This window comes from Aureobasidium pullulans (assembly GCF_000721785.1).
Source record: "Aureobasidium pullulans EXF-150 unplaced genomic scaffold scaffold_7, whole genome shotgun sequence".
Lineage (NCBI taxonomy): Eukaryota > Fungi > Ascomycota > Dothideomycetes > Dothideales > Saccotheciaceae > Aureobasidium > Aureobasidium pullulans.
Genome location: NW_021941027.1, coordinates 1,049,990 through 1,069,092, shown reverse-complemented (window position 1 = coordinate 1,069,092; position 19,103 = coordinate 1,049,990). Strand labels below are relative to the sequence as shown.

General features: G+C 46.7%; 3 protein-coding genes across 3 annotated transcripts; 1 reads left to right on the top strand and 2 right to left on the bottom strand.

Moving 5' to 3' along the window:
- The first annotated feature begins 288 nt into the window (after positions 1 to 288).
- On the top strand, positions 289 to 2,886 carry M438DRAFT_396582 (uncharacterized protein). The gene is made up of 2 exons (XM_029909265.1): positions 289 to 735; positions 775 to 2,886. The coding sequence occupies exons 1-2, from the start codon at positions 679 to 681 to the stop codon at positions 2,815 to 2,817; spliced, it is 2,100 nt and encodes a 699-aa protein (XP_029761806.1). The 5' UTR covers positions 289 to 678; the 3' UTR covers positions 2,818 to 2,886.
- Positions 2,887 to 9,953: 7,067 nt separating this feature from the next.
- M438DRAFT_271572 (endo alpha-1,4 polygalactosaminidase) lies at positions 9,954 to 10,890 on the bottom strand (the record flags this gene model as incomplete). Its single annotated transcript, XM_029900493.1, has 2 exons — positions 9,954 to 10,349; positions 10,402 to 10,890. The coding sequence occupies 2 exons, from the start codon at positions 10,888 to 10,890 to the stop codon at positions 9,954 to 9,956; spliced, it is 885 nt and encodes a 294-aa protein (XP_029761805.1).
- Positions 10,891 to 15,713: 4,823 nt separating this feature from the next.
- M438DRAFT_271647 (uncharacterized protein) lies at positions 15,714 to 19,034 on the bottom strand (the record flags this gene model as incomplete). The annotated part of the gene is made up of 2 exons (XM_029900499.1): positions 15,714 to 18,948; positions 19,006 to 19,034. The coding sequence occupies 2 exons, from the start codon at positions 19,032 to 19,034 to the stop codon at positions 15,714 to 15,716; spliced, it is 3,264 nt and encodes a 1,087-aa protein (XP_029761804.1).
- Between the last annotated feature and the right edge of the window lie 69 nt (positions 19,035 to 19,103).

The window sequence follows — 19,103 nt, the reverse complement described above, 5'->3', positions numbered from 1 at the left end:
AAACATTGGCCTTGCGACGCAACTATAGGTGAAGTTAGAATTGAGACGGCAAACTCAGGCCACGTACACGCCACCACTACGATCGCGATGTGGTGAACGCCGAGGAAGACGTGTTTAGGACGCGATGACGATACTGACAATCCAACATTTGTTTTGTGTAAGGTATGTGATCTGAGCTAACCACATAGTGAACAAAACCTGAACAGCTGCACTGCACGTACGAGCGGTATTCGTCCATCTTGCTTGCATTACGATGCTGCCTTATTCCCATGAACAACATGCACCTCCCGATTATGCCCTCCCCACCTTCAAAGAGCCTTATCGACGAACATCCACCAGTATCACCAATACTTGTTGCGAAAGAAGACAACCAGAACTCACCTCGATGGAAACATGACTGGCGCGCATTGCTCGTCAGCCGAATTCAGTCATTTTGTCCGAATTGGAGAATTGCATTGCGGCACAAGAGGGACGCCATGACTTGCAGAGGCACTTTGCGAAGCTGTAATCTCGTTATGGTTCAGTGAGGGGCATCAACACTGTCTAGTCAGTGGTGAGCCAATGACGTTCTGACCTGGAGGTCAACAAAGGCAGACGATCGAGAACATGCCATGACAACAAAACTATCTCGGAACCCAGACCTCGAGTTCATCAGGTTCATACCACTTGAGAGCAAACATGCGTATACCCATCTCTGACCGTTGCCATCTGGCACGGGCAGCCAGTACTCTCGTTGTCGGTGTTTCCATATTCTCAGCTCTTGTCAATGGCCAGGTCAGCAATTCTACTGGCGGAACTACTGTCGCCAACACGATTCTGATCTTTGCACGCGACCAACCGTCTTCCTACTCTGCTACGTCGGGTCTCTCTGGCTATGGCATCCCGTTTCAGCTCCAGCTAGTCCCTCAGGCGGGTATCACACTGCCAACTCTCAACTCCTCGGCCACTCAAGGAAACTTTGGTGGCTTCATTATCCTCGGCGAAGTGTCTTATGACTACGGCGGCAACAATTGGGCTAGTGCTTTGACTGCAGATCAATTCCAGCAGCTATATGCGTACCAAAGTGCCTTTGGTGCAAGAATGGTCCGCATCGATGTGTATCCTGGACCTGCCTTTGGCGTCACTCCTACTATTCCTGGCGCTGGATGTTGTGCAGCTGGCGTAGAGCAGCTGCTGAGCTTCACGAATACTAGTGGTTTCCCCACAGCCAATCTCAAACAAGGCGCCACGATCAGTACACAGGGTATTTGGCACTATCCAGCAACCATCACCGACCCTGACAATGTTTGGGAGGTTGCAGGACTCGCAGCAAGCTCTGATGGTACTTTCTCAAACCCTAGCTCTGCTGCAGTCATCCATCAAGCTGGAAAACGTCAGGAGATGGTCTGGTTCTCGAGTTGGGCCACCAATTGGGCATTGACTTCCAACTACTTGCAACATGCGTACATCGCCTGGCTGACTCGTGGCCTGACCGTCGGTTACCGTCGTATCTACTTGAGCACTCAAGTTGATGATGTTCATCTTAACACTGCTTTGTATCAGCCATCGAATGCTTTGTTCAGACTGAGGCCAGCGGATCTGCAGGCGATCGCTGATTGGACGCCGCAATTGAACTCGAGACTTCCCGCTGGCTCAAATTACTTCATGGAACTCGGCCACAACGGAAATGGAAACATTGTCGCTGGTATCACATACGAGAACACAACGACTTGCAAACCAGACCCTGCCATCATCTACACCGGCGACATGTCTTCGACTCCACTCGAATATCAGAAGCCGCTAGGAACTGGAATCGACATCTGGCCCACCACACCAACACTCTTTACTTGGAGCAAGGCTTGCTGTCTGATCGATCCACTGTTCAAGTGGTTGTCTACGCCCGAAAACTTGAACGCCTTTGCCCACGTCTCCCACACGTTTACTCATGAATCGCTGAACAACGCAACTTACAATGACACCTTCAAGGAGATCACTTTCAACCAGGCATGGGCAAACACCACTGGAATCAACAAAGCAACAAGATGGTCACCAGGTGGCCTCATCCCTCCAGCTATCACTGGTATGCACAACGGCGATGCTATCAGAGCTTGGATGACCAACGGTATTACATCTGCAGTTGGTGACAACACCAGATCTGTGTTGATGAACCAGCAGAATGAGTTCTGGCCCTTGATCAGTACCGTAGCGAGCAATGGATATGATGGACTTGAGATTATTCCTCGCTGGGCTACCACAATCTTCTTCAACTGCGATCTTCCCGACTGCACCACAGCCGAATGGGTCAACACATCTGGTGGTAAGGGTGGCTTCACTCAACTACTCAACGACGCCCGTACTACCAACGTCCGACATCTGATGGGTCTTCACCACGACCCTTTCATGTTCCACCAAGCCAATCTTCGCAACGCAGATGTCAACAGCACCACCATCGGCTCCATCACCGGCCAATTCTCTCTCATTCAAATCTGGACCGAAGTGGTCACCCAAGAGATGTCTCGTCTGACCAATTGGCCCATCATCTCTCTCAAGCACGATGATATTGGCATCGACTTTATGAACCGCATGGCTCGTGACAAGTGCAATCCCAACTTGAGCTACCAGTATTCTGCTGATGGAAAGAGTGTTACCTCTGTCACTGTCACTGCCAATGGAAACAGTTGTTCTGCTCCCATTCCTGTTACCCTTCCTGTTGGAGCTACTAGCAATGCTCCTGGACTTGTTAGGGAGACTATTGGATCTGACCCCTTGGTTATTTGGGTGCCCCTGACTGGAAGTCCTGTCACGTTGAACCTTGCATCACCTGTTTCATTATTGTAAGGGTCGTCAAGGGAGGAGATTGGTTGTGCCCCTGAGGAGGCTTGGCATGAAGGAGGAAGATGGGAGAGGAGAGGGAAAAGTTGTTATATTGTAATTGTAATGTCTATTAGTGATATCTTGAATCTTTTATTCAAATGAAAACACTCTTCTCCCACTCTTCGGTCTTGTGCGTCTTCAAAGAGCGGTAAGATCTCAATCGGATTCCTTGCGGTTTTATTCTCACGCCTCATTGCTCTCTTCTGAAGCGACATAGCAGACAGAACACGATAGAGCCCGTGCTCGATATCACGACTTTTGCACCTTCCTCATCATGCCGACATTAATATGACAAGATCCTTGGCACGAAATTCCTTCGTCATCATCATCACCTGCACGCTGTCACATGCTAGACACCGACAACGCTGCTCTCATCTAGACAAGACCTTGGAACCGAAAAGCAGCATGATCCGAAAACATACTTTCCAAGAATACGCTTCATAGCAAGCTTAGTTTTTGACGCGCCCCTGCACTAACCCTTAAGTGTCAAGTCTTACACGGAAGTCACGCCATGTAATGATCAACAGGGTAGAAAGTATGTCTGCGCTGCTGAGACGTACAAGTCGAAAAGTATGCTCGCTCGCATCTCTGAGATCTGAATTGAAAACTGTTCAAGGTCAATGGCTGTGCTGTTGAGATCTACAGACAAGGGCGAACCATGTCTATAAAACTGAGATCTACGAAAGGATAAAATGACACGAAACAAGCATCAGCAGATCTGTTGGAAAAGTGCGGAGGTCTAGCTTTGATTTCTTGCTCACTCCACAAACGCTGATTCCGGAGAGATCTGGAGTAGCATCAGACGAGTACATGGACGTAGGTGAACGTTTGGAGTGGGAAAGCATCGTTAGAAGTCTAAGGACTGCTTGTGAAGGGGAGGTAAACTATGCTCAGGGCTTGAAGGCTATGAGTCAGCGGGTGGAAGGCTAGATGGAAGGATCAAGACGGCCAAGCGGTCTTGCGGAAAGCGCTTTCTAGGGAGAGGGGACTGTGTCGCTGTGGAGTCATGAAGATGTGGAGGCAAGAAGACGATGAATATGATGATTCTGTGGCAGTAGCGGTGACGAAGTGTTTGCGGAAAGAGCTTTGGCCAGGCAGAAGACTCTGGAAGGAGCGACCGCTTGATCACGTTGACGAAAATGAATTGAGGTGCTACGGAACACATATGCGAAGTCATGGCAAAGAGACCCTGACCAATGTCAACTTCTCAGTCAGTCATGGTCAGAGACTACAATCACTCCAACTGCGGTGTGAAGATGTCAATCAGTAGCTGGAGACACGGAACACATAGGAATACAATTCGCATTCTCGAAGCAGTATCATATAAAGAGGCACACTGCTAAGCAACAAATCAGCATTAGGACTATCCAAGCACGAGTCAGGATGGACTGGCCAAGAGGGTTTTGAAACAAGACATTGGTCGCTTCCATCATGTGCTTCCTGTAGTTGGAGCGAGTACACAACGGAACAAATCAAGCAGGTCTGTGATTCAGACATCACTCCTCTGCCCCCGGGCTCCTCCAAGTTGAAGTTTGGTCTGGGAGCTCAGCGTCAAAGATCCGAACATAGCAAGAAAAACAACGATTCAGCGACCTCTCTACTTCGTTCCTTCAAGCCCCTCGTCTACCTCGATGATGAATAGCGATGAATCACAGCTTCTCGTCCAATGTACGAGATAAAGTGTCTCGCTGGTCTTATGCTGCTATGATCAAGGAAGAGACAAATTTATACCCACTGCGAGTCATGCTATCCAACTACAAGTGGGTTGTTTCCGTTTGCTATGCCACCGCTCCAAATGCCTTTGGACTTGATGTCATACCACTAAGCTTGTGGAACCATCAGCACACCTTGTGGACTGGTATTGTATTAGAAGTATCACCTTTTCAAGCTTCCTAAAGGAAGAAGCCACACGTCAAGGTACGTGCAACAGGTTTTGCAATTCGAATTGAGGTTGTGGAAAACAGTGTCGAGAAAGACAGCACTGAAGCCGTGTAACAGAACAAGAAAGCATCAAAACCTCTGCAATTCGCGGCAGAATGAGAACGCAGCTAACGCATGAGAGAATGTGTCGATGGATGGTTGGAAGAAGCCCAACCTTACTACTATTGAGCATTACTGATTAATTATAGCGGGCAGGGGAGTAGGAACAAGGGGTAACTGATGCACAACTCCCACAGGCATCTCTGAAATTCTCTTGAGCTTTGCAGAAAGGTAGACTGAAAGGATCAGAGCTGAGATGTTGAGTGTTCTCGAGGAGTCACTCGCCTGCCTCCTTTCTACGGCATTTTGGCTATCTTTGGACCTTCAAATCCATGGCAGTCAATCCCAACTCTCTTGGCTTGCAGATCCATGACCTGTAACCTCAAGATAAGCATCACGCTCTTCTTCCTTCTCTCCAAGGGGTACAATGATACCCGCATACTTGGCAAGTATGGCGTTGAGGATCAGGCGGCAGGTACGAACATATCTGTCGGCAAACCGATGAATGCTGACGAACCAAGGCGAGTAACTTGGAACGCTCCAACCTGGTAATTCTTCATCTTCCCTAACGAGAAGGTACAGGCACGAAAATTATGAGATAGTATACTTCTCGTGGAGCCGAGGTCGCGGTCAGAGTAGTCTATGGATGGAGTAATAATCCACTCCACTGGAGTCTACTCCAGTGGACTCTAGGTTACTAGACTCTAGTAGGCATTAGAGTGGAGTGGATTAGAGGGCTTCCCACTCTAGTACTCTAGTAGACTCTAGCTTAGCGCGCTAAGCCCTCTTCTGATTGGCTAGCGGCTTCTTCCGGCACCTCTAATTAGCTAACTCTAACGTCCTCAAAAATTCTAAGAAGTTAACACTTAGGCGCGTCGAGTTAACTCTACATTACTAACCCCTTTAACCCTTAACTATTTTTATGGCTAATACTAACACCCTTTCTAAAGTGCTATCCTCTGCACTAAACACCTCTAAAATCCGCGTACCTACCGAGCTCTAAAGAACTAACGACTTCCGTAGTGTTACGCCTAACCTATCTAAATAAGATTAAGCTAATATTACCTACTATTCCTCCGTCGATTAGTCCCTTCTACTACATCTTAAAGGCACTAATAATGGTAAGGGTGCTAGTAAGAGCTACATCTAGCAGTATAGCTAGCGGATATAGAAAAAGTAGGTAATGCCGCGGATGTACTTCTAGGTCTATATAAGCTACTATAAGTAACGTTCTTATCGGACATATAACTATAACATTACTAATGGCACGGATAGCGCTATCTCGTACCTTCTTAACGTCTATAACATTAATAGAGACGGTTTAAGGTTAAAGAGGACTCGCAGTATTATAGATTAAGTCTCGAGCTAGCCTACGTCATTAAGAGTCTTAAATTCTTCCTATAGGTAGGACATTAACCGCTACAGCACTGTTTTCAATAAGGCGGCTTAGAAGGGCGCTATTACTACCCTTATTATATACGATAACCTTACCTTCTAGTTACTTAAATCTCCTTACATATAGTAATGCCTTACGATGCTAAATCTAGCTATTAAATTACGAGGTTGCCTTCCTTCTTATAGCACTTTACGCCGGTAGATTTCTTAGGTCTATAATAGCTATATCAGCATTATTACTAAATAGCTACGCTTAGCTACCTCCTCTATCTACTTCTCCTTTGATCTTTAGACTTCTCGTAATCTTAAGGCGCTTTATAGTATTAACGTTCATTTCGTAGATAAGTATAGTAACTTAAAGACCTTCCTTCTTGCCCTTCCGTAGTAACACGATAAACATATAGGCACTAACATCGCTAAGACCATTACTAAGATTATTAGTCGCTTCTTACTTAACAAAAAAATTGGGTTCTTTGTTGCTAATAACGCATTAAATAATAACACCTACATTGCCGTATTAGCTAAGGAGTTCTCCTTTAACGCATAGCATCGACGACTATAGTACGCTAGTTACATCTTTAATCTTATTATATGCGCATTATTATAGGGTATTAACAAAGATGCCTTCCTTGTAGCCCTTACTAGTGTTAAGGTAACTAAGTAGGAGCTCGAGTGTTAGCGACGTTATAGGCCTATTAGTAAAGTTAGAAACACGATTGTCTATATACGCGCATCGCCTTAGCGAAATAAGGAGTTTAAGAAGGCTTAGAGGGAGCACCTATTACTTACTAAGGTCGTAGAATTGTATGCTATAAACGACACCCGCTAGAACTCGGTATTCGACGCCCTTCGAGTCTTTATTCTAGTCCGCCCTACTATTAATAACTTCTATTACAAGACTTAAAGAGACTAGTAAGACTACGTTAATAAGAAGACTAATTTTAGTGTAAAGCTATACCCTAAGAAGATGCGTAAGAAGCTAGGAATATTAGAAGATTTCATTACTTAGGACGACTAGGTAATGCTAACCAAATATTATAAGATTCTTAAGCTAGTATAGTAATTTACTTAGCGCCTTAAGGGCCGCGGTACTAGTACTAGCTATAGTGTTATATAGTAAGTTATCCCTACTATAGAACGTCTATTCTTGCATTTTAAGAAGCTTAAAGATTAATACACCATCTATAAGCTAGAGTAGGCATATTTAAGGGTTCCCTTACTAACGAGTAATACCCCTACATCGTAAAGCACGGTAGTAGTAAGTTACTAGTCTTAATCTTAGTCCTAAGACACCTAGAACATCGACCTCGACGAAGACCTACCCGTTTACTAACCTATACGTAAGGTAGTTAAGACCGCTAAAGGAAGGCGAGCTACTACATAGATAGTACTACTACCTCCTCTACCTCCCCCTCCGTCGTTATTACTAGTAGTACCGCCTACGCTAAGTTAAGAGTATCGCATGTTAGCTACTAGGGTTAACCTAGTATAGAAAAAGCTAGATAAATATTATTAGATGATAGACTAATCCCTAGTCTATGTTATAGTAGTCGTGCTACATCCGGCTTATATATAGAGATAGCTTAGATTAAAGTAGAAGAATCGATAGGACTAGCTTATTACCTTAGAGCGAGCGGTACAGGAATTTTAGACGTCCTATTACTCCTAGATCGTAGTTAAAACTATGCCTACTAATAATGACTAGGCGACTAATGCTATAGCATAGATAGATGCTACCTTAACCTTAGATAAGGAGGACGCTAACATTGTTACCCCTAAGACCGATAAGTATACTAGGTAGTGCGTTAAAGGCCGTGTCCCTAATGTCTACTATCCCCTCGAGTTCTAGTTAAAACTATGCATTAAATACACCTATCCTAGGCTATCCCGAATAGCCCGCGATTTATTCACGATACTAGCTATGTCTAATGAGCCTAAGCGAGTCTTTTCTAGCTATAGAAACATAGTAACACCCTAGAGGGGGAAGCTATCCGGCGAGGCCATTAAAGAGGCCTAATATATAAAGAGTTAGATGCGACATAGCAAAATCATAAACCTAGGTGCGACCTTTAAACTAGTTACGGCACTTCCGTAGGAGGTCTAAATTGTAGAAACAAACATGGCAAACACACAACTATATGCTGTTCCGAGTTTTATTGAAGATTTGAACTATTTAGACAAAGTTTGACAAAGTGCAAAAAGAGAACATCTACGTCGCGACCGAGGCTCGAACGGTGGTTATCCCTCTATAGGGGGCCCATACCACTGGACTCCAGTGAACTCTAGGGTTAGAGTCCACTAGAGTTCACTCCATGCCAAGGCCTACTGGAGTGGAGTGGATCTAACCCCAACTCCACTCCACTCCATCCATGGACTACTCTGGTCGCGGTCTTCACAGACAGTCGTCGTGGAAGCCATCTTTACCCACTATAGTATTTAGTTACAGTACATATGCTTTCTCACCATCATTTCATCACTGGAAGGTCGCAGCTCACCCCATCATCAACGCCCATGGCTGACTTGCTTATCATGCAGCTTTAACACGAACTTCCAGATTCAGCCCACTATGTATCACAGTCATCTACCCAGTAATCGCCATCAGAAAACAATCGCAAGCTCCACATCCTACTTCGGCGAAAGTGATCGCATCTCGATTCGTCAATGCTTGACATTTTCACCGACAGGTTCGTTCACTGAGGTCGAAGACATGAGTGCAGGGAGAAACGCCTCAGGTCTGTCAGACTGACAGGGCTGTCATGTTTTACATACCGTAGTTTCCTACCCCAGCCACAGCAAACAAGGGACGAACTAGCAAAATGAAGCGTTACTGACCCGGCACTTCTGCTCCCCTGAGTACGCACTCCGATTCATTCTGAGATGGTTGTTGGTAGCATGATCTGTTCAGCGACGACCGACGCAAGCATGTACCAGTTCGGGGATATTTTGAAACGAGCTGTAATTGGTGAAATATCGGAATAAATAGAGATTATCATGACAGGATCTCGCGAACAGACTCATCACCATACTTTTCACGAGGCGTCTGCTTACCAGAGATCCAACTCTACGATGCCTCAAGTTTAAGAAATTGGTTTTCAGCCTGGGGATGTTGATTGAAACGCCGATCACTACTCTTGCCCTGTGTCTTTTTAAAACTCGACACGAGTATTTAATGCAAGCGCATGGAGAAGTTCCAGCAGGTATAAAGAACAGTTTTCTTGCTTAAGCGACAGAGCTACATCACTATCACCGGGCGGTACGCCCTCGCTCTAGAGAGCCACACACTCGTGGCGTTGATATGCTCCCAGCAAGCATGAACACGCATCTTGACAACAACCAACAAAAGGGACTACAACAGGTCCGTGAAGCTGCTTACAGAGTTTGAGCTCCTGAGCCTTCTAGTCTGTCCAGTAGGTATGAAACATGCCGTCAGGCGAGAGAGGGGCGAATCATCATGGATCACTGACCTCAGTCCCTGCCTTTGTCGCTCAGTAGATAGGAAAGGCTGAATCGGTAGATCTCGCCGAACATGAAGTGCCTCATCTGACTTTCTCCTCCTCGGCGGCCTCCCTGGCTCGTCGAAGTCCTATGAGAAATGGAGTTGGTGCATGCTTTATAGCATTCGATACGGCCATACGTCGAGATAATCATGCATTTGAGTTCGAGTCTCTGTAGATATCTTGCTACACATTATCTCTAAACTCCATATCGACTACAGCAACCGACATCTAGGATTGTACGGCAGTATTGAAAACAGTACCATCACAATACTCAACCCACCCACCAAGATCCTTCCCCTTGATGACCTCCGAATATCCGACATTGCCATTTATCTTACAGCTCTTAGCCAAGTTCTCCGCACTAACCTTCCCAGGCGCACCAGCCGGATACTCGATCTGGAAAACTGGTTTACCAGCAGCGATGAAGTTGTTGTAGATAGCGCATTGGTTGTTCGTGATGCAAGATTCGATAATGGAGAATTCGACCATGCAAGTGGCATTTTTGGCGATGGATCCTGCATTCTTGAGGCCGATGGCCATGTTGTGAGAGGCGGCTGTTAGGGAGAGGAAGGAGAGGTAGTTCAAAGCTGTGCCAGCATTGAGGGGAAATCCTGTGTTCGTTTCCTTACACTCTTATTAGCTGCTGCTATCAAGAAGGGCCTTGATCAAGACTTACAAACCCATCCATGTTGTCCGGGTCGACGGCGTCACAACCTTTATCCGCAGCCAACTTGATTCGGTTGGCCATGATATCTCTTACTGCCTTGCTATCTGTGTTAAGCCACTTCTCGCCAGGCCAGCCACTCAAGTCATTGCCAATATCTTGTGGAGGGAACATTCCAGCATCAGGTCTGTAGGACTCCCAACTGCCGGCCGAGAAGTAGCAAATGACCTTGATGCCTTGGAGATGCATTTGTTGGATAGTCAAAGCAGTGTTGCCGTACATATCGATGTCATAGACTGATAGAGCAGGAAGAAGAGGCTTAGATGCATCGATGGGAGCGTTGAACACGATTTGCCAAGGTGTGCCAGGGAGAGGTTGCCAGATTGGTGTCGTGTTGGCCTGTACGGTCAATCCTCCTAAGACGCTGAGGCTCCCAGATTGGCATCCTGATGCGGGTGATGCGGTCGCAACGGGAGGGTCGGAGCGCTTGTTGGTTATCATGGTAGAGGAAGCTGGTGGACCTTCCTCGCTGCCTGTGAGTCCGACTCCAAGACCAACACCCAGTGAGATGCCGAGGATGACGATAGTGCCGGCCACTGCGGACAGGGTACGATATTTGTGTCTCCGGTACCAGGGCACTCGGCGGATTGGTGCTTTCTCGTCATCGTAGAGTTCCGTCATTGAAGACGTCTTGTATGCTTCGTGCATTGTGAATACAGATTGTTCGCAGCGATTATGGCTCGACAGAGGAAAGGGCGATGGAAAATGGAATGAGATAGTAGTGTATGAGAAAGACAGTGCGATTGCAGAAGACGTGGATGTTATTCAGTCAAATATGATGTTTGCTCGTCGACGTCGTTTTGTCTTGGTTCACAGCCTCCACGGCTACTCGTCAACTCGAAAGTTACAGAGTCTAAGCCTGGAGGTTGTTCGTGAATATCCAATGAGGCCCCTGACTTTGAGACCTACATGTCATTCTTGCGTACGGAAGATGTCCCCGCCATTTGTCAAGCGCGATAATTCGGGAAGTCGTTGTCAAGGAAGGAGCGTTCCGATCTATTTGTCGCGATCATCAAACGCGTCGTCGCTCCTTAAGGCTTGGTCAAAAAGATTCGATATCCATGACGCCCTCGAGAACATCTGGATGTGTTTCTTCTGGTCGCTACATTAAACTGTGCGAAAAGTAGTTGGCAATTGACGATCGAGCAACGCGACTGGAGAAAAGTGGATAGACGAGCAGCGGTGAGAGCATCGTACGTGAAGGCTGAGAGCCGCAAAGTCTTCACGTTACGGGGCCAACCCTGACTACGCTCGATCAAGGTCAAAATTCCTAGCCAGACGGCAGTCATAAGATCTCCCATTTGACAGTCAGACCTCAGCTTCTTCTGGAAGCCGTACAGGAGCAAGGCATGGAAGACGAATAAGTCTTGTCTTATCTCCTAGCACTTAACCTCGGTGATCTGTCTTTACACATTCTGTACAAAACACAGACAAAGACAATGAAGCCATTCCTATGAAATAAGAGAGAGCCATAATAGCAGTGCACTCTCTTCGGACAATCTAGATTCTAGGACTACTCTATGCATTACTGCAAGTACACATATCATGCAGCAATTTCGTAAGAGACGCTGCCAACTTGCACTATATTCCATTTCTATACCATCTCACCAAAATATATAACCCACTTTTGTTTCGTACATTCTACTAAAACAAAACCATTGTAGCTGCTAGCAGTAGTTGGCAAAAAGAAGAGGTTAATCCAAAGGCGATTATTGTGCTCGTTGCTATATCTAATATCTCTCCATCTTAGAGATCTCGACGTCGAGGCGTGTCGAGAAACGTCTCCGGTCGACGAACCTTTACCTAGACTCTCTCTCCTACGTCTGTCGGCTAGACACGAGAGAAGAAAAATCAGTAAGATAATAAGAGATAGAGAAAGAGTAGGAGAGACGAAAGAAGGTTCATTAACCCGCCCCGTTTCGTTCGCGACCCTCTCGATCGATTAGATATTATAAAGCGGTACATCGGTACATTAAGTTAGCTACAAGACGATTAGGAAAATTGCGTATTTCTGTACGTGGTAGAGAAGCTGGTAGGTAAGTAGAATATTATATAGAAGAAGAAAGGGAGATTTTCGTCCCTTACATGACTTTACTAAATTGCTGTACACTAGAGTTTGGCAACGCTGCAAGGAATAGAATAAGCTACAAATCGAGAGGAATGTATAGAAGTAAGCTATGTATCTCGTTACAAGATTCTACTAAAATCAGAGTGTCTTGGTTATATACTAGCAAATGACCAACTGTGACTTGTGGGTTTCATTCATATATGAGGTACGCCGGACTTTTACAGCTAATTAGTAATCGACAGAACTCAGAGATGCGAGCACTGGTAGACTGTCAATCCCATGGTCTCTTCCTATGCATTCGCGACTGAAGACGGGCAAAGGACAGAAACAGTCAGGTCAGTGAATCTGCCATTATGAGCTCATCTTCCATGAGAGTAGAGGGTGTCTGTTCGGAAGAGGACAGATTTGCCGCTGTATCACCGACCTAGTCTTCTTCTTCTTTGCTTTTCCATAATCCTAACTTCTGTAAACGATTCCAAGACCCTCTGCTGTCTACGCGTTGTTTCTGGCTCTGTTGAGGTGGGATAAGGGCAGCAACATCGCGGAGTGTAAGAAGGAGAAAATATAGCAAGGAAAACGTACAATACAAAGCATTGCAAGACGACAGGACGTGATCCTGATCATTGAACATGTTTTCGATTTGTTACACAACGAGATCCGTGTACAAGGATTGCACAGTATTACGAAGTAAATTCCGCATATTTCGGCCGCTGCTAATTCGCATGCTTGACATTTCACAGACTCAGTATGAGCAGTAAGAATGTGTATAAGAACCATCAAGCAGGGGAGAAAGCATGGCTTTTCAATCATGCAATGCGAACGGGAGATTGTGAGAACTGGAAGGATCTTACGTCACAATTGCTCAGCGCAACAAACTGTCAGAAGAAGAAAGAAGTAAAGCCAGGAGTCAGGTCTCTGAGACGTTCAAAAACTCATCTCCCGTGCACTGCCGGAAAGAGTAGGGCATAGAAAATGCGAAGCAGAAGGTAGGGAAGCAACGATAGACTCACAGACTCGATGCCCTCCTTGCCTTCCGAGCAACAAGAGAGTCCCGTACTTTCCGACGAGCAATGTTGCGAATCATTTGCCCCGAGAAGTAAGAGATGCACAGCATACTCAAGTTGGAGGGAGATTGAGGAGCAGCTGAATTCTTTATGCTCACTACCGATAATTTCTGACGTAGGCGAGTCTTCCCAAAGCGCTTCCGAGAGGGTATCGGCTCTCAACTGATCATGTCTGGGAATACTATGGTGGTGACAACATCCCACCTGTCTTGTCATCAAGTCAAGGTCCTCCAAGTGCCGTCAGACGTGCAGAGTATTACCCTCGAGCAATGAATTTGAGAAAAGTATATATCAACTAAGAACTTCCCAACATATAAACCTTCTCTCTCCTAAGATAATCAATTACTCAACAACGATCGACGGAAACGCAGAGTCGTTGGTGTGCGTGGCAAGTCTGCAGTAGAGTCTTGCTGTGAAGATACACTTTATACATGGCCCGATGTTGAGATGTGAGGCAGTACTACATAGATAACGAGCAGGTCAGTGATACCAAACTCTGATCTTGTGCTCCAAGTACCCAGTCAATCCCGCTATACGGAGAATAAAATCCAGAGCTGAGTTGCAAAATAATCAGGGATCATGGACCTGAACATTTCTTCTCTTTCAAGCCTCAAGCTCAGACCTTGCTTGTCCATGAAGTTAAGGGAAAGCTCCATGAAGTTGCGAGAGAAAAGCTTCGACGTCCCTACCTTGTTACCAAAAGTGATTTTAGTCTGGACCAACTTGAAATTTCAGGAATGGGTGATCGGACTATGTGAACACATACCACAGTGCTTGCACTAGAACCAAGATGTCAGGACTCAGGAACATCTTCAATCACCAGAATACCGTCTTGATCAAGAAAAGTCAACCCACTAAGTAAAACTATCCCATTGCTATAGTCGGCTAGGATTGTTGCAACTTCGACTCGCTTTCTACGTGGAAGGAAAAGGGCAAGGGACAGAACACAAGTTATCACTGGTGTACGACTTGAGCAATTAATAGCTGTGGAATTTGGCTAGCAACTCGTCCCGCCGTACACACAGCTTATACACTTCTCATTGCACCACTCGCTTCAACCCACAGAATGCCTTTCCGTAACGTTACCGCCGTGTCCAAGAAGCGTATGGCTGCCAGATCAGCAGAGGCATCAACAACACCACCACTAGAAGGAAGAGATCAGGTCAATGATTCTGCACGTACCTCGCGGGTCTTGAGACAACGCACTATAAGATAGCGACCAGGCAAATAGCCATAGAGTGAAGGAAGAGACACAGCAGAAGATTCACAAACCTGACGACCTCCCTCACTCATCTTTCCCAGCTAAAAGATGACTAGAGTTTGGAAAGCATGAGAGAACACATCAGCGCCTCGCTTGAGATTTCGGATTCGGCGATAAGATGAAGATCGTCATGTCTTTGGTCAGTAACCAGAACACTACACTACAACGACAACCTTTTATACTCCCCTCCTAAACTAGCAAAATGCAAAAAGTAAGAACATTCGTATACACGACTACCAAAAAAACCAAGTATACTCAACGCGTTCAGTTTCCGAAAATGCCATTAGGACATGTAAAAGTCTCATACCTGATTCCTATAAAATCTAGCCATCCCGTTTGATGCTCGCTAGTGGACAAGCACGAAGCAAGCTTGGCATACTACGAGAGACCTCATTCCGAGCGAGCAACTTAAACCTAGCAAGTCGAGACCAGGAAAGAAAGACACCAGGTCCACGATCCCACTAGCTGAACAAATCTCTTGCCAGATTCAACATATGCAAGAACGTGAACCAAAGGAAGCACAGAGAACGTAAATATCTAGGAGACTCACTGACCTAACCATTCTCTTTTGAACACCTTGGAATTCGGTTCTGCGAGCTTCGATATCGCTGGTCGTTTTAATCGAGCCGATTGTTCGTTCCATGGATATTTGGGGGTGATGTTCTTGAGACATGCTCCGTATCATATTACCAATTGTGGTCTAAAAGAGAGGTTTTATACTTTGTGCAGCCCACCAGCGCATAAGATTTGGACCCTCTTTACATCAGTAAGAGAAAAATACAACCCTGGAGCTCGCATTGTTAAAGACCGAAGGTCACCAACTGAGAAATATGATGAGATGAGGACGTGAATGACATACTGCAAACAGCATCTAAGTGACTATGAGATTACTAATCCGCACACCTTTGCTCGTGAAATAGTACCTCCTCCTCACTCCGATACCAGGTACCTCTGTATCTTCTTTCTTTGCCTTTGCCTTTGGCTTCGTCGTCTTCTTTGCTTTCTTCTTGCCGGTCTCTTTCGGCTGAGATTCTGTTGCTCCGGTCTCTGCATGTTGTCCGGGTAAATTATTCTGTTGCCGACTTTCCTGGATGGTGACTGCACCAGTGTTGTCTACAATGGCAAATGTGCTGGCGCCGCGAACAAAGGTTTCCCAAACCGTTTGGCCTCCAGGTACGAGAGCGAGGCAGATGGGATGACGTCTTGGCAACCCTTTTGGCGTTAGTTGTGCTTCGTCAACCAGAGGTCTAGTCCCTTCGTCGCTACCAAAGCTGACGACTAACACTATCTGTAGAGCTTTTGCAGATGGTGGAAACGAAGGGATGGCGGCAAGCTTTTTGCTGAAGCTACAACCACCTCTTCGAATGATGAGAACATTGTGTGTGGAAACAAGGTCGAGAGGTAGCGGCGAGGTGTTACAGAGATCAGAGTCGACGACAAGGATGCTGGTGTAAGGAAGATGACCGGTAGGAAGACTGCGTGGATCCACTGCTGAATCGATTGTTGCGGGCAATGGTGCCGCACCAGGTCCAATAGGTAACATTGCCGGGGTGGTGAAGCGTTGTAGTCCCTTCGGCTGCTGGTAAGGCATCTTGGTGGACGATGAGGCTGCTGGTGACTTTGATCGTAGCTGTTTAGCTGCATCTCGAAGAGCATCATCAATACTATCAGCGTCTGGCAGAACACCCACAAGACCATCAAGCTGTTCAGCAAGGCGATGCACGTCAGCAAAGAGGGCTTTCGGTAGGGAATCCAATACCATTTCTCCAGGGCTGGATGTGGCATCTAGCGCGTCCAAATCGAAGTCCAGATTGAAGTCAAAGACATGGTCGTTCATAGCGGAGTTGTTGTAGACCAGAGCTTCGATAGCAGGTTCTGCAGGATGCGGTACATCGATGATGAGGTCCATGGCTTCGACATCGCGCATGCGTGTGAAATGTGGATCCGTCGGATTGATCTGTGACAATGTATCTCGGCTCAATGCGATGTGCTCATCGCGGCCAAGAGCGAAGTTGCCTAATGTGTATATCCTGTATTCATCCTCGTCAGGCCCAGCGTCCTCTAAGACCATGCCAAAACGTAGTCCAGAGATTGAATTGACAAGAACACCTCCGTCAATCTTCTGAAGTGTGCCAATCTCGAGACCAGTGCCAACAGTAGTTGGAAATGTAAGGTCGAAAGTTGGCTTGTTGGACAGCTTGGTACTATAACCGTCTGCCGGAATCAGATCTAGAGGCAAAGTCCAAGGATAGAAAGTGAAGTTGGTTGGCGATTCAGGACCGAGCATGGTCACACTTGGATGGTCGGAAGCCCAATCCAATGACGGAGCACCAGGCTTGTTGCCAACGGGCATTAGATGGAGTCGAGCCAGGGAAGCAGCGTGGAATATGTCTGACCGAGCTGCAGTGGAGGATATCGTCAGAGGTAACAAAGGCGGTGGGAGCGGACATTGCTCGGCTGTCGGTGGTAGAGCGGCACTGAGCGAAGTATCCTTCTCGGCGTGGTAACGCCTCGTCCTTGTTCTGTTTGCCTTGGGTATAATCAATGGGTGGCCTTCTGTGGTGAAAACCCAAGGCGCATCGATATTGTTGAGCGGATGATCAGGGTCAAACAACAAATACATGTACTTTGCTGTCTCACCCAAGAAAAAGCTTTCCATGCGATCGCTTTGCTCGCCTGTTCGGACATCTTGCAGACCAGCCCATCCACATTTTGTATAACATCTGCGCTTGATATCACGCAGTGCCATCTCACCTATATGCAGATACCAAGGGTCTTTGGTGGCATGATAGATGTACCATGTGGATTCAATGAATTCTGGTCGGCCACCCCACCACTTGAGACCACCATGAATTGCACCAGTAGTTGCATCCCATCTTTCAGGCAAAGCACCGTAGCGCGACCAAAGAGCAGTATACAAGAGGTGAGCTGTCATAGCTTCATCCAACTCACCAGCCAAAACCAGCAGACCAGGGTAGTAAGCACTGAGACTGTCTATCCAAGTAAGTCGAGGCCCGCCGGTATAGAGGTCATTCTGAGCGTAATGCGGATGTGTAAAGTATGCGTCCCGATAAACATGTCTCATAATGGCGGAGTGAGCATCTTTCCAAGTCTGGAGGAAGGCGTCTGGAGAATCCTCGGTCATGTTGTACGAGTCACCTGTCAATGCAGATAACAAGATGTGCGACTTGAAGGCGTACTCGAAGAAACTGTCGATACCAGCACCGATACCAGTCCAAGGACCGATCCACGCACCAGTCTCTGCGTCGATGCCAGCACCGATAAGGCCGGAAGCACTGCGTCGTTCCCAGACAGCCCAGAAAGCACGCTTGGCCAGACGTTCGAAGCGATCATCATTGGTCAGGCGCGAGAGTGTGGTAAATTCGAGCACAAGACTTCCAGCACCAGCGCTACAAGTCTCAGTGATCTCACGAGCCCCCTTTGGCTTTTGTGTTTTGTGACATTGACCGTGTTCCGCATCGTTGTTGAGGGGTGAGTTTTCGTAAAAGGGAGTGCCGTAGCGAAGATTGACTCGCGGATAAGGCAGTCCGGTTGGAGTGTGGAAGGCAGGCAAGAGACGCTCTCCCAAGTCCTGGGCAAGTCGCAACAACTGACCATCATAGACAAAGCCGTTTGGCCAGTGTATCCCATCCTCTTGAATGTCTGGTTCGTAGCCGCGGATAGGCAGTTCACCAATGGCAAACAGATGAGCACTCAAAAGGCCACCCAAGCCACGGATTGTCGTCTCAAAGACTTGAACTTTGCTATCCAAATCAAAACCTCTAGCACGTCGACCCTGACCAGCAGGACCAGGCGAGCCATCTCCATATTCTTCTATCACCAACTCGACATACTCTTGAAAGTCATCCAGGGCATTGTAATGGTCCAGATCGGATTCTGGGTCTGAAGCGAGGATAGCAAGGGTGGAAAGACTGTCCACAACCGAGAGCGAGTAGTTGCCGAGAACATCATTGACCTCGATGTGAGCGGGATTGACACGATCGCGCGTCAAAGGCAGACATGACAGGGGTCGCAATTCATCGTCCGGGTATGCAAATTGGCGATAGTTGGTCAGACCGTGGTAAAAGACAGATCGAGTTTCTTTTCTGATGCACGTATAAGCATTTGTATCAAGTCGTGAAGGATGAAAGATAGATGGTTACCTAAGAGCATTGATCTCAGACTTGGTCATTGCCTGGCCAAGGGAGGCGCAAACTATCAGCAGGCATGATATCGAAAGCCATGACTGGAACAAGGCCTG

What these genes read in the sequence shown, in the direction of transcription:
- M438DRAFT_396582 (XM_029909265.1), top strand. Translation starts at nt 679, where the DNA reads ATGCGTATACCCATCTCTGACCGTTGCCATCTGGCACGGGCAGCCAGT. An exon ending in GGGCAGCCAGTACTCTCGTT is followed by an intron (nt 736 to 774) that starts GTCGGTGTTTCC and finishes GTCAATGGCCAG; the next exon opens with GTCAGCAATTCTACTGGCGG.